At 36.8% G+C, this 27,670-nt stretch overlaps 1 protein-coding gene across 1 annotated transcript in view; it reads left to right on the plus strand.

The window, feature by feature from the left end:
• Positions 1–12,207: 12,207 nt before the first annotated feature.
• LOC150102216 (leucine-rich PPR motif-containing protein, mitochondrial-like) overlaps positions 12,208–27,670 on the plus strand; it is a 394,112-nt gene continuing 378,649 nt past the window's right edge. The window contains exon 1 of the mRNA XM_090399109.1: positions 12,208–12,400. Coding sequence (XP_090255235.1) covers positions 12,258–12,400 — 143 coding nt within the window. The 5' untranslated portion in view covers positions 12,208–12,257. The remainder of the gene's footprint in view (positions 12,401–27,670) is intronic.

Below are 27,670 nucleotides of genomic sequence, written 5' to 3' on the forward strand. Positions count from 1 at the left end.
AAAAAAGATTTACAAAAAAGCGCCTCCTTAGCGCAATTGGAAGAACGACGGTACATTGCGCCCTTCGATTGGAATAGGCCTAAGTTCGATTCTCGTCGCGACGGGAGGAATCTTTATCTGGTCGATTTCAATCGAAGGTGAGTTAGCCGATCTCATATGGAGGTAGCAGGGTTTTTTCTCCCGGAAACTCGGGTTTTTCATCCCGCATACATACAAATCGGCCCATCAGAACACACGCAATTTACAGACAAAAATTACTAGTTGTGGTGGTGTTGGAAGTGGGCGGTAGATGGCGTTGATGGAGATGATTCGTAGTAGAGGTTAGGTGTAGAGAGAATTGTAGATGTCCTCCCACGATGAGTCTTCGGACTCCTTGGAGGTATCAGGAATAATAATAATAATAATAATAATAATAATAATAATAGTTCACCACGCACACGCACCAATAATAAACGTTTCAGTGGAGGGTAGGTGGCGGCGCAGTAGTGTAGGCTCGTTTCTAATGTGCACATCTTTAAATTAAAAAAAAATTATATTTTATGGCTGTGTATTTCTCAGTTAGGTGCTTCTTTCAAGTCAAGCGTGTTTATTTTGTGTCGAGTATTTTTGCATTTGACATAATGGTTTGTATTTGGTATCAGATTGTATGATTAGGCATCGTTGCAGCTAAGCCTAATCTCGCTATTGTGACAGTTAAATCTTCTTTGTAGCTATGTATGTAAATCCTTGTGTTAGATATTTTTGGTTATTCATATAATGACGTGTTTGATGAAACATTTTGAGAATGATATGTTATAGTGATCGCGTTCTTGTTGTTAAGCCTAATACTGCCATTCTCTGAGCATATATACTGGATGTTAAATGAAATCTATTGATTATAAGTGTATAATACTGAGATAATTATTTCAAGCAACGTATGTAAATTTTGTTAGGTATTGTTTAATGTTGTTTAATATGAGTATTTTATTTTAAACTTAGTTCAGAACTCAATATGATAACAAGATCACAGACAATTTGTTTGAAAGGGCACAATCACACACCTAATATATTATCTGTTTTTAATAAATTACTTGCTAGTGAAAGTTTGGTGGATGTAACATTATTGTGTGAAGGAATGACCCTTAAGGCTCACAAAATAGTACTATTTGCAAGCAGCACTCTTCTATACAGCTTATTTTTAGAGAACCCAAGTAGTCATCCTGTTGTGACGTTAAATGACATGAAGTTCAACGACTTAAGGTTGATGATCCAATATGTACCATGGTGAAATTAATATTTCATGGGATATGCTTCCATCATTGTTAAAATCTGCAGAGTTCCTAAAAATGAAAGATTTTTTTGGAAGTTGCTAATAAGTACAATGATTCTGTGGAAGGCATACAGCAGAGCGCTTTAGATTATGATCGTCACGAAGCAGGGAAACCGATCATTGTTCACTTGGTTGCTGAGGGTCAACTGTCAGGTGAAAGTGTGCATACGGGTGTATTGTCTTGTTCAGTGTCTGATGCTACAGTTGATTCTCACCTAACAGTCACAACCTTGGGTAGTGATGACAACAGTCCTTTCATCAATTCAGGTGAATGTGTGCAGCAGTGTGTTGTCGGTTTCTGATGCTACGGTTGATTCTCACCTGCCAGTCATAAACTTGGGTATGTCATCTGAGTCAGCCATTTCTTTTGTGGTTGCTGGTGATGTCAATCCAGATTACTTAACATTTTGTGTTTCTATAGTATCCCCTCTTGAATCTGATGTCAAAGTAGAAACGAAAGACTGTGCAGTCCATTCCACATCTTCTAATATATCAAATGTTTTGCCTGTATTAAGTGACTCGTATGATCGCAGAAGTTTTAATGTAATATATGATGATACATCTGGTTTGACTAATATCCCAAGTTTAAGTAATCATCAAGACTTCGCAGTTAGCTACCATCAGTCACATAGGGAACATACATGTTTTATACAGCCATATCCCAATGTATCGGATAGAAGCATGTGGAGTAGACTGTGTTGTGCAAGTTCTCCTGAAACAAATGAACGGACATTTTTAAATGACTGTAATATATTTTATAATTTTGATCAGACCAAATTGTATAATCTATCTTTTAGAATTCCAATATGTTCTAATATTTTTTATGGAATAGGAAGTATGGGGGGATTAAGAATGACAGAAGTGAATATGTGCATGGAATAAATAGTGCAGAAATAGATACACACATATTGCTGAGTGATATACTAAAGAATGTGAGAGAGGTTCAGGAACAAAAACAAGCATCAGTGGGAGTAAACGATGTCAAGTTAAGAAGAAGCAAAAAAGATGTTGTGCTGTATGGGAATTCTATAATTAAGGGTGTGAAGGATGGTAGAGTAATTAAAGCGTGTTATCCAGGGTCAAAGATTAAGGATATAACTAGGGCTGTGAAATTGCAGAAAGATAGAGTGAGTGAGATTATTGCAGTTATAGGGACGAATGATCTACTTAGCGAAAGATTTTCTGTAAGACGGGATTTGAAGAATTTAATGATTGCAATGAATGCAAAGAGTGAGAGTGGAAAGATCATGGGTGTGCTACCACGATTTGATTGTGATGAAATGAACAGAAGAGCAATTATAGTAAATGGAATGGTGTCCAGATTGTGTAAAAGGTTTTGCAAAGAAATGAAACTGAATATTCATTTTATGAATGTCTGGGATGAGTTTGATAAAAGGAAGGAGTATTTTAAGAGAGATGGTTTGCACTTAAATGGATTAGGAGCTTGGCATTTAGAACGTTTATTGATAAAGGACAGAGTAAAAGGTCATAAACAGGGAAATGGGATTTGCTAGGGAGGCAGGTGATAGAGTTAGCTGTAAATAGTACTAAGGTCATTAATCGTTGTGAAACTGGGATTAATTCTTCGCAGAATGTTAACAGTAGACAGAGTGGGGTAATTCTTACACAGGGATATTATGGGAGGAAGGGTGTATTGCAGTTTATGTATACCAATGCTCGAAGTATTAGGAATAAGTGTGAAGAATTTTTGTCATTACTTAGTACAACATGGCCAAAAATTATAGGAATTAGCGAAACTTGGTTAACCAAGAATGATATAGTTATTGGGATTGAATGTAAGGGGTACAGTATTTTCAGGCAGGACAGAGATGACAGAATAGGGGGAGGGGTTTTATTAATGATAGACGAAACATTAAAGCCAAAAAAGATAGAAGTTCCTCACTGTGACAGGTATGTAGAGGGCAGTTCATTAGAGGCTGTTTGGTGTGAGATAGAGATTAACAAGGCGAAATATGTAATTGGTTGTTGCTATAATCCAAGGGGAATAAGGGAGAATGTAGATAGCATGTATTGGCAAATTAGCACGATGAGTAAAGGTCAAGTAATTATTATGGGGGATTTTAACTTTGGGGACATAGATTGGGGGAAGGAATGGTCACAAGGAACAAAGGAAATGGAGTTTATGTAATTGTTAAGAGATAATTACCTGAGACAGCATGTGATGGAAGGGACAAGAGATTCTAGAGTGTTAGATCTGGTCATAACATCGGAGAACATATCAATAAGTAATTTAGTTACAATGTCTCCACTTGGGGAAAGCGATCATGTGGTCTTGACCTGGGAGATTGAAAGACGTACTGAATATTCTATTAAGAATGGGTATATGTGGAATTACAAGGCTGGTGATTATGGCAAGCTGAGAAGTCAGCTTTCAGCTGTATTATGGCATGAGAAATTCAAGGGGAGAGATGTTGATGGTGCGTGGGAGATTCTCAAGGAGTATTTGAAGAAAGCTATATCAGACTGTATTCCCAGAGTCAGAAGGAGAAATCAAGTAGGAGTAAAATGGATGACTAATACTATTAAACAAGAGTTGCAGATAAAGAAAAGGTTGTGGAAGACATATAAAGAAAAAGGTGATGAGCGTTCCAATGAGCAATATAAGGTACAGGCAAAGAGAGAGTAACCTGTATGGTAAGGAAAGCCAAAGCTAATTATGAGAGGAAGCTAGCTGATGAATCCAAAAGAAACCCTAAAGAGTTCTTTCGCTATGTGGCTAGTAAAAGGAAGAATATCCATGGAAAGATTACTTTAAAAAGTGTTGATGGTAAGGAAATTACTGAAGCTAATCAAATAGTTGAGTTGCTTAGTGATCATTTCGCAAAAGTGTACCATCTTCGTAGTGATAGTGCAGTGTCAGATGTGCCATTGACTGATGAGAGTATAGAGATAGATGAAATTGAGGTGCTTAATATATTAAAGAACCTTAATGCTAACACTGCCATTGGGTTAGATGGCATATTGGCCCATGTGTTACGAGAATGTGCAAGAGAATTAGCAACTCCTCTGACCAGGATGTTTAATTTAAGCCTCAGTTCTGGTAAAATGCCAATAGAGTGGAAAGAGGGGAAAATAGTTCCATTGCACAAGGGAGGCTCTAAGACATGTTGCAAATTATAGACCAATCAATATATCTGGAGTGGTGGTTCAGATTTTGGAGAAATTAGTTAAAATTAGAATTCAGGACTGGGTGGACAGCAATATGATACTTTATAAGGGGCAACATGGTTTTGTGAAAGGTAGGTCTTGCCTAAGTAATTTGCTTACGTTCTATAATAAAGTAACAGTGGAGTTGGATAAAGGAAATCCTTACTCAGTGATACTGCTTGACTTTGCAAAGGCTTTTGACAGGATTACACATGGAACTCTGTTACATAAATTAGAGCAAATGGGTTTGGATCCGAAGATGGTGATTTGGATTAAAGGATGGCTGGCGGACAGATATCAAAGAGTGGTTTACTGAGGATCTGAGTCCATTAAAAGGCAAGTGACTAGTGGTGTACCTCAGGGCTCAGTTCTTGGTCCTCTATTGTTTAATTTGTACATCAATGATATTGGAAATACCATGAATGGAAATATCCACTTGTTTGCTGATGATGCAAAATTGGGAAGAGCGATAATCAATTCAAATGATGTGGATATTTTACAGGATGACTTAAATAGGCTGACGCTATGGACTGAGGTAAATGGCTGTCAGTTCAACGTGGCTAAGTGTAAGGTGATGCACTTCGGGAGGATGACATCGCATGCTGTTTACTATATTAACGGAACTGAACTGCAGGAAGTTGATGAGACAAGAGACTTGGGAGTTATTGTGGACAGATAACTTAAGTTTAAAGGGAATATTGCTAAGATTGCCAAAACATCACATCAAATTACATGGTTGTTGAGGAACACACTAACAAGCAGGGATAGGGAAGTTACTGTTCCACTCTATAAGGCATTAATAAGGCCGCATTTGGACTATTGTGCACAGATCTGGTCGCTAGGATTTCTTGGTGATGCGGAAGTGGTAGAGAGGATTCAGAGGCGGGTTACAAAGATTGTTGCAGGTCTGTGGGATGTTCCCTATGAGGATAGATTGATGATCTGTGGGCTCCAAAAACTAGCTGATAGACGTAGGAGAGGAGATATGATAGAGGTATTTAAATTGTTAAAGGGAGTTTACAGGATTGATACTGATGATATTCTTAAGAGCAATGCAGGATGTGAGAGAACGAGGGGCCATCCCTGGAGATTGTGTAAGAGTGTGGTTAACAAGGGTGTTAGGACTAGATTTTTTACTTGGAGGGTTGTGAATGGGTGGAATGCTTTGCCAGAACTGGTTGTGAATGCTTCAACTGTGAATGAATTTAAGGAGAGGTATGACAGATATTGTGTAAATAATGGTTAGTGTGTCAATGTCGGGTCTCCCGCGATGAGTCTTTTGACTCCATGGAGACACCGTTAAAATAATAATAATAATAATAATATCTCACAGAAATAAGGCCGCAAGCATACTAAAAATACACTGCCGCGTAAGCAGTGCAAACTATCAGCGTTAGATCGCAGTGCTTTTGTTTCGTAATCTAAAGCGTTATTCGAACAATTCCAATTATTAACTATTCACTCAATGTCCAAATAAGCTGTAACCTTTAACATGGTGTACTGCATTTACATAATTTGTAAGCTTTGTTATTATTTATAAACACAAACAAAAATTAATTTTTTAATTTTTTCCTTGGAGGTGCTGCAGTGTCGCATGTGCGTCCATAGCACTATGCCACAGGAAGAAAGAGCAGTCTAAGTTCGATTCTATTCGCCAACCAGAGGTGCTTTTTCTAAGCCTTTCTTCTACCGGTTCCTGAGTTAGTCAACTTTTGTCATCGTCAATAGTTTTTCGTCCCCTGAACTCAAGAAGGGAAATTCTGATCCTCCTAAAAGAAGATGAAATGAAGTTGTTGGCATTTCAAATGAGTTGCTATAGATGACTCGTAAAGACACCATACACTGATGGCATCCCAAATTTTAAAGTAAGACAAAGAATGATTTCTTTCTCTGGTCCAAGAGATTATTTCATAACTAATATTCGAAAACAATATCGAATGTGGCTTAGTAAAATCACAATCAAATAGTCTACCTATGCAAGTTCTTGAAGGACTTATTCCAGGAACTCGAAAAGATGCAGACCCAGAATTAATTGGAGAGACAATGTTTCACTTACACAGCTGTAAATCAAATGTCAATTTAGGATTGAGTGGAAGATCTCTGTAAGGCGTATTTCCTAATATCTACTCTAGATACTTTGTGGACTATGGGTTGATAACAAAGAAGAAACTCAAGAAAATAGACTGTAATACATAGAATCCGCACTATCATCATCATCATCATCAAAATCCTGACATTTATCATCAAGGGATGTACAGGATATGATAGTACTACATGAAAAATGTACATCATTACTAACTTTCTATCTACAAATTTCCTCCAAATCATATTTACTTGTCAAGACTCCAACATTATCAGATCTTATATTTCTATCATCTAAGGCACTTTGTACCGTATCAATCCACCTATGTCTTGGTCTTCCTCTGGGTCGTTTTCCTACCAACCTGGCAGAGAACACTTGTTTTGCTAATCTTTCCTCTCCCATTCTGTTTAAATGACCATATCACCTGAGATTAGCTCTGCTAACACATTGCTGGATGCTGACGATGTCAAGTACTTTCCTGATATCCTCATTTTTAATATGATATTGCCATTGATGCCATCTGTTCACGCCTCTAATCTTTCACAGAACTCTCATATCTTCGGGCTCTAGTCTTTGGTCAAGTGTTTTACTTCTGACCCAGCTCTCGGATCCACAAGTTAAAACTGGTTTGAACACTGTCTTGTATACAGCTAATCTAGTGTTCCGACTAATTTCTCTCTTATTCCATATGAATTTATTCAATTGACTTCCCACCATACCAGCTTGGTTGATTCTGTTGTCTATATCCATATTTAATTTACCATCTTCACTTAAAATCGTGCCTAAGTAGCTGAAATGTTTTACTTGTTCCACAGGTTCCCCATTCAAAACACAGTTGACATTTTCAACGATTCTACCTATTTTCATTGTCTTTGTCTTTTTATTGCTGACCTTCATACCATATCTATTACAACAGTTATTCAGTTTAGTCAGGGAATTTTGCAAACTTGTTGCGGATTTATTTAGAAGTATAACATCGTCCGCATAAAGCAAAGAGCTGACATTAATATCTCCAAGTCTGATATCATGTTTAATACCACTTTCCTTCATAATGTGATCCATATAGATAACGAATAACAGAGGGGATAATGTACATCCTTGTCTCACACCAGATTTAACATTAAACCATCTTCCTGTACTTCCTTCAATTCTAACTGCTGACTTGCAACTCAAATAAAGACTAAGTATTGCTTGATATAATGCTTGATTTACACCATATAACTTGAAGTGTGTTGAATAGCTTCTCTCTTGGCACCTTGTATGCCTTTTCCAGATCGACAAAACTTAAAAAATACAGATCTTTGTTATATTCCCATGCTTTCTCAACTATTTGTCGAAACGTGATGATCTGATCCTGACAGCCTATATTTGGCCTGAATCGAGCTTGTTCTTTACCCACCTTTTCTTCCACAATTCTTCTCAACCGTTTCTCAAGTATACTAGCATAAATTCCCCAGGAATACTAAGTAGGGAAATACCTCTGTAATTCTCACATTCAGTGTTATTTCCCTTTTTATATATGGGTACTATTAGAGCTCTACTCCAATCATCTGGAATTCGTCCCTCTGTCCAGGCTTTCTGAACTATGCAGTGCAGCCTCTGTAAGACTCTTATACTACCATACTTCAGCATTTCTGGTCGAATATCAGCTACTCCTGCTGCCTTTCCACATTTCAGACTTTTGATGGCTTTTTCTACTTCAAGTATGGATATGTATTCCTGACTGTATGCCTGTTGAGTGTTTTTTTACCACTATCACTGCTTGTTTCATTTAGCAATTGTTCAAAGTAATTACTCCATATTTCAAGGATATCTTTTTCTCCCATTTTTATGTCACCCTTATCATCTCTAGCTCCTTTTACAGTCCATTTCTTAGCTTCTTTAACCTCCAGAATATCTTACCACCTTCTTGATATTTATTTTCTATGTTCTTGACAAACCCTTCCCATGACTTTGTTTAGCTAGTTTTACAGAATGTGTTAGCACTATTTGATAGAAAAAATATAGGGTTAGGATTGGGGACCACAAGATATGGTGGAGACTGAACTGTTCTCTCACTCTCCTCCAAAAGTTAGATGGGAAATAAGGTCTCCTACTCTTTATCAAGGAAGGAAAGGCAATAGTGAATTTTTTTATATTGCTTACTTAACAATAATAACAATCACGACAAACGTAACTTCGTAGAAATTATGCAAATCAAATAAATTATTGAACTTAAAACAATAGAAATTTTTTTTATTAAACTTAAAGTCACTAGCAAGTAAGATATTGTTATAAATTAGATATACGTCTTGCTTCTATGGAATCGAAATTCTTTTTGACACTATCAATTATTATTTATTCCCATATCTCTTTTTGACAGAAATGGTAGCTCGATCTAACAGACTTTCAGCAATTGCTAACCATAAAACATTTTAATAAATTTTAATTTTGAGAGTCTACATGCTCCACTGTCAACCGATATTAAAGATTTGTTGTATTTATGTAGAAAATAAGGATTTCGAGATTTAGTTCTGGATTGTAGTAATATATTGTAATATCTGAATGTAAGTTCAGCTGTGGGACTGAATAGGATATGAGCTTGAGTTTTACGAGAATGTGCAGTGGAGCTGGACATACCTTTGACTAGACTGTTTTATTTTCAGTCTCAGTTCTGGCAAAGTTCCAAAAGAGTGGAAGGAGATCAAAATAATTCCTTTGCATAAAGGAAGATCTAAGTTTGGTAAACCAAACGAGTATAGACCAATTAGTATTTCAGGATTGGTGGTAAAAGTACTGGAAAATTCGGTCAAAAAGCAAATTCAGGAATGGGCGGTTAAGAGTATGATTCTCTTATGAAGGTCGCATGGCTTTGTGAAAAGTAGGTCATGCCTCAATAATCTACTAACTTTATATAATATAGTGACAAGTGAGTTGGTTATAGGAAATTAGTCAGCGATGATACTATTGGATTTTGTAAAGGCGTTTGACCGAATAACACATGGAACACTGTTACGCAAATTAGAACAAATGGCTGACGGACAGATACCATAAAGTAGAGTATGGAGAAGGCAGATGCTTAGTTGTGTGTGCTGAATGGCTCTGTACTTGGACCAGTGCTGTTTAATTTAAATGACTTAGGAAGTAATCTGAAGTGGGATATTCAGTTATTTGCTGATGATGCAAATTGGGTAAGGTAATAGATAATCAAGGTGATGTAAAGAGGTTGCAGGATAATTTGAATAGGCTGACAATATCAGCAAAACACAATGGGTGTTAATTAAATGTGAAAAATTGAAAATTATGCATTTTGGGATTCAAAGATTGCAAGCTGTGTATCACAATGACGGAACTGTACTCCACGAAAATGTTGAAGCTGGGGATTTAGGTGTAGTTGTAGCAGATTAAAAGAAAGGTAAAGTTTAGAAAGAACATATCATAGGATCACAAACAGGATTACTTCGTTGTTGAAGAACAGATGTAAGGGATCCATCATTCCTCTTTATAAAGTATTGATTCATCCATATCTGGATTATTGTACTCAAATCTAGTCACCTGGGTTTCTTGGATATGAGAAAGTAGTGGAAATGGTTCAGAGGCAGTCACCATGATGGGGGAGTGGTGTGTGGAATGTTTCCCTTGTGAGGATACATTGCTGATTTATAGATTTCAAAAGTTGATCCTGTGTAGCGCTCCGTGGATGTGGCGTTTGCACATATGGAGCTTGACCGCACGAAGGAAGACTTGTTTCGAATCTAATCGTCGACTAGAGGAAATGTTTCTAAGCCTTTTTTTGACCAGTTCCCGAGTTAGTCGATATCTAACGGGCAAGCGGGTTTTTTCTCCCGGAAACTCGGGTTTTTTCCCGGAAACTCAAGAAAATCGACCATAGAACCCACATTATTTCAGACATTAAATATATTGTGTTAGGGTTAGGGACCGTGAGATGGTGGCACTTGTTGAGCCATCTCTCTCTCTTCACTGCATACCGCTTAATTAGTGATAGCCATGGGCCAGCTACCTCTGAATGGCTGCCAGTGGAGATTGAACTGCCCACCCACCCAGTCTCCAAAAGTTAGATAGGGCTAAACGGCCTCGCCAACTCCCTATACGGGAATAAAAAGGCGTTAGCTGATTTTTTTTTATTGATAGGCGAAAATGTGATAAAAATATTTAAGTTACTTGAAGCCACCTATAGGATTTATGCAGGAAAAATATTTCAGCATTTAGCTAGAGGGAACAGAACAAAGACAATTTTATTATTGTCTTTGTTCTGTTTCCTCTAGCTCGACAATCGCCTTTAATTCCTTAGCATTATTGAAGAAAGTGTTAGTCATGGACTGGAATATTAACCCTAAATGCCTATGTCAAAGATCGAAACTCTAGAACCAGGCGAGCAATGACCCGAAAATGTATTTCTCTAGTTGGCAAGTGAAACTAATGTATAACATCTTTCCTCTGGCGTCTAGAGCCAGAACTTAACTGAGGAAAAGAACAGAAAATTTAAAATTATCCGTGTTATATATTTATGAATAAACTGCGCTAGGCCACCGGAAGATAGATTTAATTTTAAGTCTAGTCACCGACTAGAGGAACTTTTTCTAAGCCTTTCTTCGACTCCTTCCCGAGTTAGTTGTTCTCTGGCATGGCCAAGCGGGTTTTTCGTCCCGTAAACCGTAGAAAATTGACAGTAGAATCCACACTATTCCAGACAAGATTAATAACTTGTTAGGATTAGGTACCAAGAAATAGTCTTATACCTTAGTGATACTCTTGGACCAGCTATCTTTGATTGCTACCAGTGGAGACCGAACTGCCCACTCATTCTCGAAAAGTTAGATAGGGGTTAACCACCCAACCGGCCATGACGTTTATAAATGTCAAAGGTACCGTGGATACAAAGTGCATGTTAAAGTCCACCATATATTTCAATGTTGTATCACATTGAAATAAGGCTAAAACGGCCTCGTCTACCCCCTATAAGAGAATAAAAATCGTTAGCGGATATATTTAGGGCGCTAGAAATTATAAAACAAAACATGACAATTAATAATATATTGACCGACTAATTTCATTACGCTGTCACTGTTTGCTATAGTGTGTTGAGTTATAGCCTAATGAAACAAGACTTTATTTATATATAAATGTGCTTGTAATACTACAATTATAAGATTATGAATTCTCTTGTTTTGATATGTATAACTTTAATGGAGAAATATAGAAAGTAACATTCACACTATTAATTAATAAGAATTAATAATATTAAAAGGCCAGAATAGGTAAGGAGTACTAGGCAAATTGCTTTAGTTATCAATAATTTATATAAAGGATCTGTGGTCGGAAATACACAAGATAACAACTATGATTGTTATACACTATTATAAGCTCCAACGTTTTCTAAACCCTTCGAGTTTTCGAAGCACAAAACATAATTATCTAGTTGATATATAACACAAGTAAACGCATATACAGTAGTCTGTTCTTGATTAACAGGATGTTAACTAAGCAAAGTTCTGTGATCAACTCCTCAATTTTTTTAGCAATGAAGTTCTATTCGATTACATTAAAGGAATCAACAGCAAGAACAATAATTGCAATAAAATATTTTGAAAGATTTCCACCGTATGTAGAGGGCGTGGATTCTTTTAAGATTCATGTGGTTCCTCTAACGCGTATGGATTTTGTATGTGAAGTCTGTTTTCTATTCTCTGTTTAATTATGTCGGCAATTTTACGTACTAGACATATGTTAAAGCTGTCATCTAGACTTAATCGAAGTTATGATTTTGTTTCATATTTTAAAACGTGTATAGCATTTTCCCTACAGAAACACATACCGGTTGTAGTTGCATCATCGCAAAGGTAAGCATGATATACAAACAATGCTTGGTGTTACAAAAAAGCAGGGATTCTCGATGGGGTTATATGACCCACCCTTAGGTTGGATATATCATAAGGGGTAGAATGGGGGGAGGGTTTGACGGGGAAATTATTATAATAATTTACTGAGAAAAACGATACTGAACACAACAGGAGATGGTGACCTAAGTATAAAATATAGTAATTTTAGTCCAGATACTGCACACGCTATTGCGAATCATCATACACAACCACTCTACTAAAATAGACATAAGGTCTTGCGATTTTTATGAGAATTTAAACAAATGGAATTGTTTTTACCAACTGGTTGTTATTATGTACTGTAATTGTTTTATTTCTTTAATGAATAAATATTAGCAATTTTATTTTATTTATTAATTTTTTTTTATAACGGATCCTTCCATAAAATGTGTACTTTTGGAGATTGGAGGGGGGGGTCAGTGATAGGGAAATGCTTTTATGATGGGGAGATTGGTGGGTGAAAAAAATTGAAAATCCCTGCTTTAAGGTATATGATACAAGATTTCATTATTTTCTTTTATATTCAGTTTACTTTTCTATCTTTCTTTTGTTAATTCACCATTATAATATGATGAAACATTTTCTATAATTTAAAAAAAAATAAAATTAGATTACTTAAAAGATGAGCTTAGCCTAAGAGACCAGATATTATTATTATTATGTGGCACCTACTCTACAACTCTTCATCTCCATCACTTAATTCACCAACTACAGCTAACTTCCATCACCTACACCAGGATTTCCCAAATTGTGTTCCTCGGAACAACACTGGTGTTCCACGGAAAGTGAATAAGTGTTCCATGAAACATTATCAAAATTAATATTAATACGAGCCTGGAATGGTTTTAAATGCTGCGACTCTAACCAAGGTGTTCTGTTAAAATTTCAGGAATTTGTGATGTGTTCCGTCGTAGGAAAAATTTGGGAAACGCTGACCTACACCAACACCATCTACTTCCCACCATCACTATTACTACTTTTTGTCCATAAATTGCATGTGTTCTCAAGGCCGATTTATCTCTATGCAAGATGAAAAACCCAAGTTTTTTGGGGAAAAAAAAACCAGTGTTCCAAATGAGATCAGCTGACTCACCTTCAATCAAAAAAAAAAAAACATAAAGATTCTTCTCCTTATGACGAGAATCAAATTTAGGCTTTTTCCAATTGAAGGGTGCAACATACCATTGTCCATCATTATTTCAATTGCACTATGGAGGCACTTATATTTGCTGTTTTTTTTGTTTTTTTTTTAAATCTCTTTGGTGAAGGGTTCACTCATAGCTGTTTAAAGCTGTTCTAATCAGATATGGGCAGAAATCTCGGTACCATAGGTCTTGTGATTGAAAGTTGTTTTTCATAAATTAATTCTAGGTTGGCGTGTAATACTTAAATATAGAAGTCATTTATGAAAATTATACAACTTTCACACATGAGATTCATGGCATTGAGAAGAGGGTTATTATCCTTGTATGGTTCTGGCTGGTAAGATTCAGAGTAAAAATTATTTTGCTACTTTGTGGTTAAACATAATAGATATTTTTTCTGGGAAAACTCCCATGTTACTCCTGTTAAAAACTATTATTTTTTACAGCTATTTTGCCTGCTTCTGTTAAAGAGTGCCCCTTTTTAATGTCATTGGCTTTTTTACTCAAGAATTCTTAGGGCATTGCAGATGTATTTTTAGAGACAAATATATGTAGCATAATAGAAGAAAATTCGCACATACCTTTTCTTGGGAGACGATGACCCACGCCGCTGTCGAAACGGCTCAGGCCCCGTCAACCCTATCCCTGGCCCCTTTTTCCCATAAACCCTTCCCCTTCCTCTAAAAAACAGTTTCTAATTTCAGCCCCTTTTTCATGTTTTCCCACCTTACAAAAATGCGCTCTTCCCACCTTTGAATATAATATATGTATATAATATATATATATATATATATATATATATATAAAAAACCTGTTTTTTTTTTTCAAATTAATTCTCCCACATTGCCACCCCCCCCACACACACACTCCCCTCTCAACACCATAACAGCAGAATATGCACACCGCAGAAAGAAGACAAGCAATAACATCCAAGAAAAGGTATGTGCGAATTTTCTTCTATTATGCTACATATATTTGTGTCTAAAAATACATCTGCAATGCCCTAAGAATTCTTGAATAAAAAAGCCAATAACATTAAAAAGGGGCACTCCTTAACAGAAGCAGGCAAAATAGCCATAAAAATAATAAAACATAATAGATATTTCATACATATTTATAAATTTAGGGACACAAAAACGTAATAGATAACATGAAACATAAACATAATAGATATTTATTATCCTTATTATAATAGTTTTGGACCAAATAAAGCCTTTTAGAAATCTTTTTCTGTATATGTTTAATAAAGAGATTTTTGTTCATCAGAAAAAAAGTGCACAGACAATGCATTATCATTTAGTACTGCTTGTGTGAGTGTTTTCTAGATATTATAAATAGTTGCTCAGGTATGCTAATGCTAGAAGTAACATAAGGGGGGAATTGAAGTGTTGGATGGACTTGGGATTTGTGCAAGGTTAGCAGTTAGGTGAGTAGTATCTTAAGTAGAAAAGGATACCTGAATTTTGGTGGCTGAAGAAGATAATGTGATGTGTTTGTGCTGGAAAAAGGTAGAAGTGGATCAGGTCAAGAAGAGAAATCTGATCTTATTTAGAGAAATGGTTATTATCAGAGGTAAAGTGAAATGATGTGTTATCCTGTAGTAAATAATCTTCATCTTAAAATCAAATTTACAATAGAAAATGTATCCATTGATTGCTTTTCATTTTTTGTTACTTAATCTGATACATATTAGAGGTGTGGTGAATAAGCAGAGTGATTGAAGCATTGGACATATGGAATAAGAGAGTGGTTGTAATAGGGACGAATGATTTGGATGGGAACAAGGAAAATATCAGATTGGATATCGTTATGGAGAATAAGATAATAGTGTGTTAAGAAAGGTGATCAGTGTGTTGCCCAAGAATGGTAGTGATGAATTGAGGCAGAAAGATTATGAATGCTATGTTAGCATAGCTGTGTGAGAAGAAAGGAATGCATTTTGTGAATGTGTAGGATGAATTTGAAGGATGGATGGAACTGTATAAAGAAAATAGACCACATTTAAATGGTTCTGGTGTGAGTAGACTGGAGAGAGATTGTTGCTGAAAGGAGAGGTAATGATCGTGATGAATAGATCTGAGGTGGTTCAAGGTGATATGAAAGAGCAAGAAAGGATAGGAAGGCTTATGAATGGAGAGGTTAGTATCATGTGGAAAAGTAAATGAGAGGATAGAAACACAACTGAAACAGGAAAATGGGGAGATACTATAAAACTTGGATGCTGGATTCAGTGGTGAATGTGAGTGGGCAAAAAAGAATCGAGATGACCTGGGATGGGAGGGGAAAGTTTGGGTGTGAGGAAAGTCATAGAATGGTGGTATTATAGAGGAAGGGACTAGGGAAGGTATTGAGGAGTCACATCAGAGAAGTGATGTCCATAGAACTTATAGAACCAGAAATGATTTGTTATATTTATTTATTAATGCTAGAAGTATTTGACATATGGGGAATGAAATTGTTGCATTAATTGAGTTTTTCGTCCCAAAATTGTTGGTATAAGTGAGTCATTGTTAGATTAGATGAGGATGATATCTTGACAGGAATAGCGATGGATGGGCATGATATTTTTATGCGAAGACAAAGAAAGAAAGGGTGGAGGAGGAGTACTGTTGATGGTAGCAGTTGAGTTGTGTTCATCTAAGGTGGATTTGCAAGTGGTAAATAGTGGCAGTGGTTTTGAGGCAGTAATGTGTGAGGTAGAGGTGAACAGGAGGAAATATTTAGTTGGGTGTTGCTATAGACCGGGTAATGTGAAAGGTAATGAGAAGGAAATGTATGGACAAATTAGCCCAGTTTGCAAGAAACGAGTGATCATTATGGGTGACTTTAATTATGGTAATATAGACTGGAATCAAGAGACTGAATCTGGAGTTTTTTGAGAGACATTTACCTTAGGCAGTACATAACAGAGAGTACACGAGGTTCAAGGGTACTGGATTTGATCATCTTAGATGATGATATAAATGGGGTGTCAAATCTTCTACCACTTGGTGAGAGTGACCATGAGGTGATCACTTGCAGGGTGGCCAGCCATATGAGGACTTCTGTTAGAAAGGGATATATGTGGAATTATAAGACTGGCAATTATGAAAAGCTCAGGAAACAGCTTGCAGTAATAACTTGGAATGAAGAACTGGAGGAAAAGATATTGATGCTTCTTGGGCCCTTCTCAAGAACTGTCTGGTGGAGGTAATATCAGAATGTATTCCATAGGTGAAGAGATTAAATAAAGCAGGTGTGAAATGGATGAATCAAGAGGTAAGGTATGCAGTTTGGATGAGTAAGGTATTGTGGAAGAAGCACAAGATGAGTGGTTATAATAACCAGTTGCATGAGGAGTACAAAGAGCAGCAACAAAGGTGACTCACTTGATAAGGATATCAAAAGTGCAGTATGCACAGCAATTGGCTAATGAGGCTAAAAAAATCATTCTAGTTAATTTTTTTAATAAGTGGCCAGTAGAAGAAAAGATGATTATGATAGGATGCCGTTGATTGGTGAAAATGGGATAATGATAACTGCTGCAGAGGATACAGTTAAGGTATTTAATGAGCAATTTATAAAGGTATTTCATTCTTGTGAATGTGACATCATGCAGAACTTGAATGCAGTAGAAAGGAGTAGGAGGAACTGTTAGTAATAGGAGGTATTTGAGGAATTTAATAAACTTGATCTTAATAAGGTTCTAGGACTTGATGATATTTTATTACGTTTTGAGGGAATGTTCCGGAAAGTTAACAACAGCTTTTACATATTTTTAGCATGATTCTTGCACTGGGATAAGGTTCAAAGGAGTGGAAAGAGGACAAAAAATTTTTCCACTTCATAAGGAAGGTGATAAAACTAAGCCTTTGAATTATGGGCCGGTCTATGTCTGGAGTTGTGGTTAAAGTGCTGAAGAGGTTAGTTAGGACCAAGATTCAGAATTGGATTGACAACAGAAAAATACTCTTTCATGCCCAGCTTAGGTTTGTTAAAGGATGATTGTGTTTTAGCAGTCTGCTTATTATAATAATGTGACAAATACATTGGATAAGGGTGATACACACACACATTGATATATTTAGATTTTGCAAAGGCCTTTGATAAGCTGGTAATTAAATTGGAACGGATGGGATTAGATAGTAGATTAGTGTGCCGATTGGAGATCGGTTGTCTGTGAGTTGTCTATGGAGGAGCAATATCTCAGAAAAGGAAAGTTACTAGTGGTGTACCTCAAGGGTCTGTTTTGGATCCATTGCTATTTAATTTGTATGTAAATGATATGGGGGAGAGGGCTGAATAGTGATATGCAGCTGTTTGGATGTGATGCAAAGTTCAGGAGAACTATCAGGAGTAGAATTGATACCATAGTTTTGCAAGAGGACCTGAATGCACTGTTTGAATGAGTAAATGAGTGGGATGTCAGTTCAATGTTGCAAAGTGTAAGGTTCTGAAATTTGGGAAGCAAAGATAGAGTACACAGTTGGTGGAAATATCTTGGAAGAGGTAGAGATGAGAAATCTGGGAGTGATTATGGACAAGGACCTAAAAGTTTGGGGACATTTTGCTAAAATTGTGTGTACAGCACAGTGGATGATGGGAATGATGCAGAAGTACTGACTTGTAGAAATAAGGGTGTTATGGTTTCATTGTATACGTCTTTGACCAGGCTGCATATGGATTAATTATTGTGCACAGATTTGGTCACCTGGTTTTCCAAAAGATGAAGATGTATTGGAGAATATCCGGAGACAGTTGACTAAGGTGGTTTCAGGTCTTTGGAATAGTGAGTATGAAGACAGATTGAGAAAATACAACTTGCAGAAATTGGTTGATAGGGAGGAGGGATATGATTGAGACATATAAGCTGTTAATTGGTTTTTACTAGTTTAATTTGGAGGAAGTTTTGCATAGGGAGGCATGGTGAGAACAAGAGGTCATCCCTGGAATCTATAAGGAGGGTGTAAGCAAGGGGGTGAAGAGCAGGTTTTTTGTATGGAGTGTGGTGTGATTGGAATGCATTGCCCAAGAGTATGGTGAGTGCAGAGACAGTGAACATATTTAAGTTACGGTATGATAAACTGTGTATGTGTGATAATGGTGACAATGGGACCTCTTGCAATGAATCTTTTGACTCCATGGAGGTTTGTTAATAATAATATTGTACAGTATATTCTTCATGAATCAGCTACTGTCCTTCAGAAAACTGTGTAGTAAAGAAAGTGGCTTACAAAGCACATCTGTTCCTGATACAGTTCAGCAAGAATATAAACATTTCTTCAATGGATACAACCAGTAGAGTATACAAAAAAAAGTCATACAGGCATAAGCCCATTATGGGTATTCTGGACAGAAATGAGTTAAACTATGGGTATCAAAGACTTCTCAGGGTGCACTGCGAAGATTCTGAAGAAATTTCTACCCTCTTTACTTTAATTCATTACCAAGCTTTATCTTGTGTGCTGTTGAGGTTAGAGTGCTTCCATTTTCTGAGTATGTCATGTGACGTCATTAGCCTCTATATACAAGTAGCCCAGTCGTGAAAATACTTTACATGTAAACTGTATTTGCTTGCACTTGGATAAAGGATTAAACAAAGAATATAATTTCTTGTCATCTTTAATTTATAGTATAAGCAACTGAAAATACTAACACCACCACCAAAATATTTATTTTGGTGGTGTGCTCTTCTATATTTATGAATCAATAAAAAAAACAGACTAGTGGACCACTTGCTTGCCATCCTTCACTCAGAATAAAAGCTTCCATTCCAAAATGAATTATTTCTGTTGCAAGATTGTAACAAGTATCTGGATCTGAAGAATGAAAACAATAGTCTGATCATGGAAAGGTAGAGCAAAAGTTGCATAAGTCCTCCCACTTGGCATTGTAATGTCAGAGTACACAAGATTGTGAATGATTGAAGGAAGGACGTTCCACTGGAGATGAAAGTTGGATGAGATTGTGATCTAAATTACCAAGAGGAGCAATTGCATGAACAGAGTACCTGGAAGGAGAACTGAGTTAAGAAGAGATCCAGAGTGTTGGGTGAATGTAGAGGATTGTAAGGAATTCTGGTAGGGAGATGAATGATCTGTATTAAGTCATTGCTTACAGCAAAACATTTTTGCCTTTTCTCTGGCATGGTCAATGAAATTCAAAAGGAGGAGACAGAATTGTGGACATTGAAATCACCAAGAAAGATGACTTCACTGTTTGGAAATTAGGACTGAATGAAATTGAGCTTCAAAGATAGGAAATCAAAGAGATTAGAATGATTTTCAGAATTGGGAGAACGGTGGAGTCACCAAATGAATGAAACAAAATATGGCAAAGAATTTTAAGCTACAAGAGGTCAGAAAGGTGGGATTCTAGTTCAGACATCTTTTGATAAGAAATATCAGATTGTACAAAGCAGCACCTTCCTTATGGTAGAAGGAATCATATAGTAGATGTAATTTGAACAGTTAAGATGGGCTGTGGTTGATGTAACAGAAATTTGGATTCACTCAGAAATAGAGCATCAGGTTTGGATGCCTGAAGGTGATGATACATGTCATTTAAGTTCTTGTTGATGCCACAAATGTTGGCAAAGTGAATACAAAATTTTTTTTTGGGGGGGGGGATTTGGAAGAAGTTTATTTTTTAATTTAACTGCAGAGATGCTATAATTATTCAGGCTTACTATCATATGTAATGTTTGAATACATATAGTAGTATTTGAATTGGTTAAGAAATTATTTCATTTTTTATTGAGTCATAAATGTCTAGTAAAAGTGAAAAATCAAAGATGTAAAAAAAATAAATAAATAAAAATAACCTGGATATAAAATTGGGAGTGTCATGACAGTTAGAAGCGGGTGAATGTCAAGTTAATATAAACTTCTTGAAACTTAGCAATGTTTACCACAAGAACAAGTATGAAAAATGCAGACAAAATAAGATCTGCAAATATGATTTCAAAATTTTCAGCAATAAAGATAATTTGTTCAAGTCATATTCTTGAAGAAATGAAAAAAAGTCTTTGCATTTGGTTGGGTGATCAAACTCAGTGTAACATGCTCTTAAGATTTTCTTAGTAAAAGTATCACAACGATCACACAATTAATCATTTCCTTGAAAATTACCCAGATTATGACCAGAGCTCTAAAGCTAGGTGGAGTGTTATAGAAGCAATATGTTGCTACTGAGAGCTCCTTCATGGGCTAAAAAGGAAATGACAATTGGTTGCTTACATCTTCAAGATGCTGAAGATCAGAAGACATCTTGAGATGATGCTCAGCCTAGTCCAGCCTTTCATCTAAATTGTAAAACTAAATACTTTATATAACATTATATATAATATTGTTGAATAAAAGTTCAATACTGTTCATGTTTGTGTTTTCACCTTTCCCTGTTTACATAATATTAAAATGATTCTCTAATGCTGTTTTGTTTATCATTTTAAATTCTAAGAATGTCCTGAGCACTAACCATGGTCTTAATGCATTTGATATTTCTAGTAATAAATCCTATTTTGCTGAGAAGGCAACTGTAAAGAAAGTGTCAACTGGGACTTTAAGTCATGTCTATCCCACCTCACAGCAAAAATATCTCTGAACAGTATTATATGCTTGTTGTTTCTTTGGAGCATATCAGAGAGAAAAATCGATATGGACTGACATGGATATGGACTGACATAAAATGCTTCCATTAAATACTTCCATCTATAGTTCTCTGAAAAAAAAAAAGCCAATGTCATTAATCATTAAAAACAAGACCTTGCAAAATCAGAAGCCAGATAACACAACCAAAAATTAATAATGAAATATTGCTACAATGGATTGTGAATTTCATCAAAACATGGATGACATCAGGGCTCTCTTCTAGAAATATAAACCAGTGTGCTTTTGCCTGCAGGAAGCATACTTAAAGTCCAGTGATTTATTTATTTATTTCATGTGGGGTTTCCCCTTTTCTCAACCATCTCTTAGGACTGGTCGAGCCCCCCCCCCCTAATGAGGAATTAAGTATGGATTTTATGACTGTAGATCTGTGTGTGTTCACAGGTCAGTTTGCCTATTTTGAGGGATGAAAAACCTGAGTTTCTGGGTGAAAAATCCTCCACCTCCGTATGAGACTGACTGACTCACCTTTAGTCGAAAGAGACCAGATAAAGGGGATATGGTTTTCTATAATAAGATTTTCTATATCTATTTTCTATATACAGGGTGTTCGGGATAAATTTGACAGTTTCGTAAGGAAAAAGAAAATCTTCTTTGTATCTATTAAATTTAATGAATTGACAAAAAAACATTACAGGCAGAGTTAATTACAATACTATCAACAAGATTTACTCAAAATAACCACCATTAGCATCGATCACAGCTTCAATTCTGCTTCGGAACCTCGAACAAGCTGTTTTAATTTTATCCATTAACTGGGCTTTTGTATTACTGGAAGTGCGATTGGTGTCTTTTTCAACTGCGCCCCCATACAAAATAATCCATGGGGTTAAGGTCTGGGGAGTTTGGAGGCCAAACATTTGGACTGGTGAAGTCGTAGAAATTTTCAGACAACCATTTTTGACTTTTCCCAGAGGTGTGGCAAGGGGCCGAATCCTGCTGCCATACATACGGCCTACCATTGGCTACCCTTGTTATCCAGGGCTTGACTACAGTTAGCAACTCCACGAACAAAGCCCGAATTCCAATGCCAGGGTTCTTCAACACCTGTTCCTGCAGATTTGCGAGGAATTCTGCTGTACGAACGCAATCAGATTGTCTGCTAGGGATCTTTCTTCTTGCTACATCCTCGTAGTCACCATTGCAAGTCTTTAGTTCATGCCTGATTGTTTTTACTGTATTCAGGGAGCATTGGGCAGCAGTCGTAATATCCTTATTTTGATGGCGGGCACGAATCATCATGATACAAGTTATTCTCTTCCATGATTCAGGTGGGTTCCAGCTATCCATCCTTTCTGACATCTTGTATATGAATGAAGAAGGGTCCAAACTTTTAAATGAAGAGAAGTGTGTGTTAATACATGTAACTTACGGAAAAATATAATTAATTATAAATATGTCAAATTTATCCCGAACACCCTGTATATATATATATTTATATATATTTTCTATATCTAGAAAATATATAGATATATTTATATTAAATATATAGAAATATAGATATATTTTCTATATCTAGATTTTCTATTTCTATAGGGGGTGCTTAAGGGTCAAAGCTGTATAACTGAGAGGAGACCTCCACATAGCCTTAAAGGAATGCGGAGAATCGACCAGGGCTTCTGACCTAATGTCCAATCCTCACCTTCTCGTGGTGCACCCTGTTGGGTATCTACTTTGATACTGAACGAACGAGGATGGGCTGGCAATTTAGGATTTAGCCGACCAAATTGTATTCTTATTGGTTAAACCAAAATAAAAAAAAATGATGGTACAACATGACAAAATTTCATGCCGGCTGGGGCGTCGCCTGGTTAAACAAGGCCCCCGTTGTTTTCGCCAGGGAACCAGGGCGAACAGCAAAAAGTCAGCTACTGGAACAAATCTGAAAACAAACCCCAACTCAACATCACCAGAGTTAAAGATCGGTACTATCAACGTAAGAAGCCTGAATGGCAAAGAAATGGAGCTAGCCGAGGAATTAGATAAGTACCAGATCGACATAATAGGGGTGACTGAAACAAAAAAGACAAAAACTGGTGAGATCTTTCTGAGCAATAAATACAAAATGTTATATTCAGGCAATGACAATCAAGGAAAAGAAGAAGTAGCCATAGTATTCAACACAAAAATACGAGGCTAATCTTCTTGAATTGCATTCAGTCTCAAGTAGAGTAATGTGGTCAAATATGAGAATGGGGAACTGGACAATGAGACTTATTTGTGCCTATGGTCCCACAGAAGGTTCTACTAAGGTAGAAGTGGATGAATTTTTTGACGCTTTAGAAAAAGCAACTGACACAATGAAAAAGGAAAAGTTGGTCCTTGTTGAGGATCTAAATAGCAGAGTAGGAAATGATTGTGAGACATACAAAAATATTTTGGGAAAATTTGGAGAAAAGAGCAAAGCTAATAATAATGGCAAATATCTGTTGGATTTCTGCTCAGGACATGGACTGGTTATTACTAACACCATGTTCCAACATAAAAATGTGCACAAATTCACATGGAGAGAAGAGGCTAGGAATAAGAAAAGTCTCACTGACTATGTTATTGTTGATAGTGATGTTTTCTCCCTGGTGCAGGAGAAAAGTGTACAGAGGATTTGAAATTGGAAGTGATCACTATTTAGTGTTGAGCAGGATAAAATTGAATTTCATATTGAAAAGAATAACATGTAAGAAAGTTTCAAATTGAATAAAAGTGGAGCAGCTCTCAGATGTCAACTGTAGACTAAAATACACAAAGATTATTGAAGAAAAAATGAAAGAGTTTGAGAACAGGAATCAAACCTTGGAGATTCAGTGGCAAACTCTGAAGAAAACATTGATTGATTCTGCCAGAGAGGCATGTGGTGAGGTTGTGTGCAAGGATAAAAAAATCAGAACTCCCTGGTGGGCACAGGAAGTTAAAGAGGCAGTGAAGGAAAAGAAGAAAGCATATCAAAAGTTCCTGGCAAATAAGTCAGCTTTTACTCTTACAGAATACAGAGACAAATGTAAGAAAGCTAAACAGTGTGTAAAACTAGCTAAACAAAAGTCATGGGAGGACTTTGGCAAGAATATAGAAAATAAGTATCAAGAAGGTGGCAAAATATTCTGGAGGTTGTTGAAGAAGCTTAGGAATGGAGGAAAGAGTGCTGTAAAAGGAGTTAGAGATGATAAAGGTGACATGAAAACAGGAGAAAAAGATATCCTTGAAGTATAGAGTAATTACTTTGAAAAACTGCTAAATGAAACAAGCAGTGATGACAGCACAGTGATAAAAAAACACTGACCAGGCATGCAGTCAGGAATACATATCCATACTTGAAGTAGAAAAAGCCATCAAAGGCTTGAAATGTGGAAAAACCATTGACCATTGACGTTACTGACAGGATGGGTGAAGCACAAGTGCTTTTCATATTCCCCTTTATCTGTAATGAGAGTTATTTGGGAATGGGAGATTTGTGAGCAATTAAGCTCGCCCTCTGAGGGCAGTAGTGTTAGCTATGATCGGTTGAGAGAAGAATAGCCTTCAGTCTTTTGTGTTTGTAGTAATCAGTCTCATTGTAGTTGACAGCTTGCACGATTAGTGGGTTTGAATGTGAACTTGACTTCACGAAGAATTTTTCTGCAAGATCACAAAGAAGGGAGGAGATGTATGGAGTGCCGGTTTCTCGGTGAATTTGTGAATTTCTGATGAACCACGGTGCATCCAGGATCATCCTAAGGCATTTGTTTTGGATTCTCTGTAATTTTGAAATGTTTGATCTTGAAGTGTGACTCCATGCTGGTGAGGCGTAGGTAATGACTGGACATATTACCATCCGGTAAAGAAGCAATTTATTATGTAGGTTCAATTTGCTCTTGCGGTTGATCAATGGGTAGAGCTGAGCTATGAGTTTGGAAGATTTGGAGCAAATGAGATTGATGTGTTTGTTGAAAAGGAGTTTCTTATCCATCAATACTCCAAGATATTTGGTCTCTGATTGCCATGGGATCTTTAGACCAGAGAGCAGGATGTCTTCATTGTTGCAGATCTTTCTTCTTGAAAACATCATGGCTGAGCTTTTGAGGGGGTTTACTTGAATTCTCCAGTTGGTGAACCAGTTTGCTAGCTCATTGATACTTCCTTGGAGTTTAGTGATTGCTAGGTGAGGGCTGAGTGATCTAGCTAGAATAGCGGTGTCATCGGCATAAAGAGCCGTAGTAGTTGTTTTGGGGTTGAGAGGAATATCTGCCATGTAAGTTGTGAAAAGTATTGGGGCCAGAAGAGAACCTTGAGGTACTCCCGCCAGGATTTTGCACCTTGAAGAAACAATTCCGTTGAGTTTTACTTGCATGTATCTTTCATTGATGTATGAATATATGAGTTTCACTAGTTTAATTGGGATATTGTTTTCAATTAGTTTGAAGATAAGGTCTTGATGCCAGACCTTATCAAAGGCCTTGGCAATATCCAAAAATACAGCAGCAATATGAAAGTTCCAGTTAAAGCCATGAGTGATATGTTCTGTTAGTCGGTGAATTTGTTGTACCGTGTTGTGAGCTTTGCGAAACCCAAATTGCTCATTTGGGATTATTTTCTGTTGGTCCACTGCTGATTGTAGTCTTGATAGGATGACCTTTTCTATTACTTTGCCAAGACAGGAAAGAAGACTGATGGGCCTGTAGCTTTGGGGAAGTTGTGGGTTATTACCAGGTTTTTTCAGAGGTATAATGTTTGCGATTTTCCAATCAGAGGGAAAGTATTGGAATCTTAAAATGGAATTGGTAATATTAAGGCTTTCCGTGGGAGTAGCTTTATTATTCTATTGGTAATGCCGTCAGGGCCGGGGGCCTTTTTATTCTTCAGATGGGAAATGATATTTATTATTTCTGTTGGAGATGTGGGGGTGATGGTTTCTGAATCATCCTTAGGCTGACTTAGTGCATTTCTAACTTTATGATGAACTTTGTAAATAAGATTGATATTTAAGTTTGCATAAGATGGGCTGCATTGATTTTCCAGATTGTCAGTTAGGGCTTCTACTTTTTCTTCATCTGTGTGTGCAATTCCAAGATTGGTCTTTAAAGGGGGAAGTGGTTGTCATTTGGTACGAAGAGATTTTACAAACTTCCACGTGGAGTTATCTTCTGGGTTGATTTCCTTCAGTTTGGTTTCCCATTTGGAGTTCCTCTGGACCTGGAGGGCTTCTCAAACCTGTCTGTTCAAAGTGTTTAAGGTTGCTTTGTCCTGCGGGGCTCTGGTGTTGTGATATCGCTTTCTGGCCTTGTTTTTGGCCCTTATCAGGTCCATTATCTCTTCTGGGATCCAGTTAGGAGCGTGGAAGACAATGGTTTGAGTAACTGATGCTATTGCTGTGTTGATTTGCCTAGTTGAATTGTTTACAGCTTGATCTATTTCTTCTTTTTTACGAATGACAGGGGAAGGACCGATGTGGATTGGAAGAACCTTAGAGAGCTTGTCCCACGGTATGAAAGAATGATGGGGAGAGAGCTGGTCTTGAAGTCCTAACCTGAGTAGGATGGGATTATGATCTGAGTTAAGCTCTTCTACTGTCTCCAGCTGGTATTGATATTTGATGTTTCTGAGGATAACTATGTCTAATACATCAGAACTTCCTGATGGGCTGTAGTGGGTGGGCTCAGTGGGTCCAGCTACTATTGATGAGTTGAGTAATGTGTAGTTGTATAAGGTACGGCCTTTGGTGTTGATTGACGAACTGAACCAGGCCGTATGTTTGGAGTTAAGGTCTCCAGCTATAATTATGGAGAAATGTGGAAAGGCAGCAGGAGTAGATGATATTTGACCAGAAATGCTGAAGTATGATGGTGTGAGAGTCTTACAGTGGCTGCACTGCATAGTTCAGAAGGCCTGGACAGAGGGACGAATTCTCAATGATTGGAGTAGAGCTCTCATAGTACCCATATATAAAAAGGGAAATAAAACTGAATGTTAGAATTACAGAGGCATTTCCCTACTGAGTGTTCCTGGCAAGATCTATGCAAGTATACTTGAGAAACGGTTCAGAAGAATTGTGGAAGAAAAGCTTGGTGAAGAACAAGCTGGATTCAGGCCAAATAGAGGCTGTCAGGATCAGATCTTCACTTTACGACAAATAGTTGAGAAAGCATGGGAATATAACAAAGATCTGTATTTAAGTTTTGTCGATTTGGAAAAGGCATATGATAAGGTGCCAAGACAGAAGCTATTCAATACGCTGCAGTTATATGGTGTCAATGGGGCATTATATCGAGCAATACTTAGTCTTTATTTGAGTTGTAAGTCAGCAGTTAGAATTGAAGGAAGTACAGGAAGATGGTTTAATGTTAAATCTGGTGTGAGACAAGGATGTACATTATCCCCTCTGTTATTCATTATCTATATGGATCACATTATGAAGGAAAGTGGTATTAAACATGATATCAAAATTGGAGATGTTAATGTCAGCTCTTTGC

This window comes from Typopeltis vanoorti, chromosome 10 (genome assembly GCF_054136105.1).
Source record: "Typopeltis vanoorti isolate ZY-2024b chromosome 10, IOZ_Tvanoo_1.0, whole genome shotgun sequence".
Classification (NCBI taxonomy): Eukaryota; Metazoa; Arthropoda; class Arachnida; order Uropygi; family Thelyphonidae; genus Typopeltis; species Typopeltis vanoorti.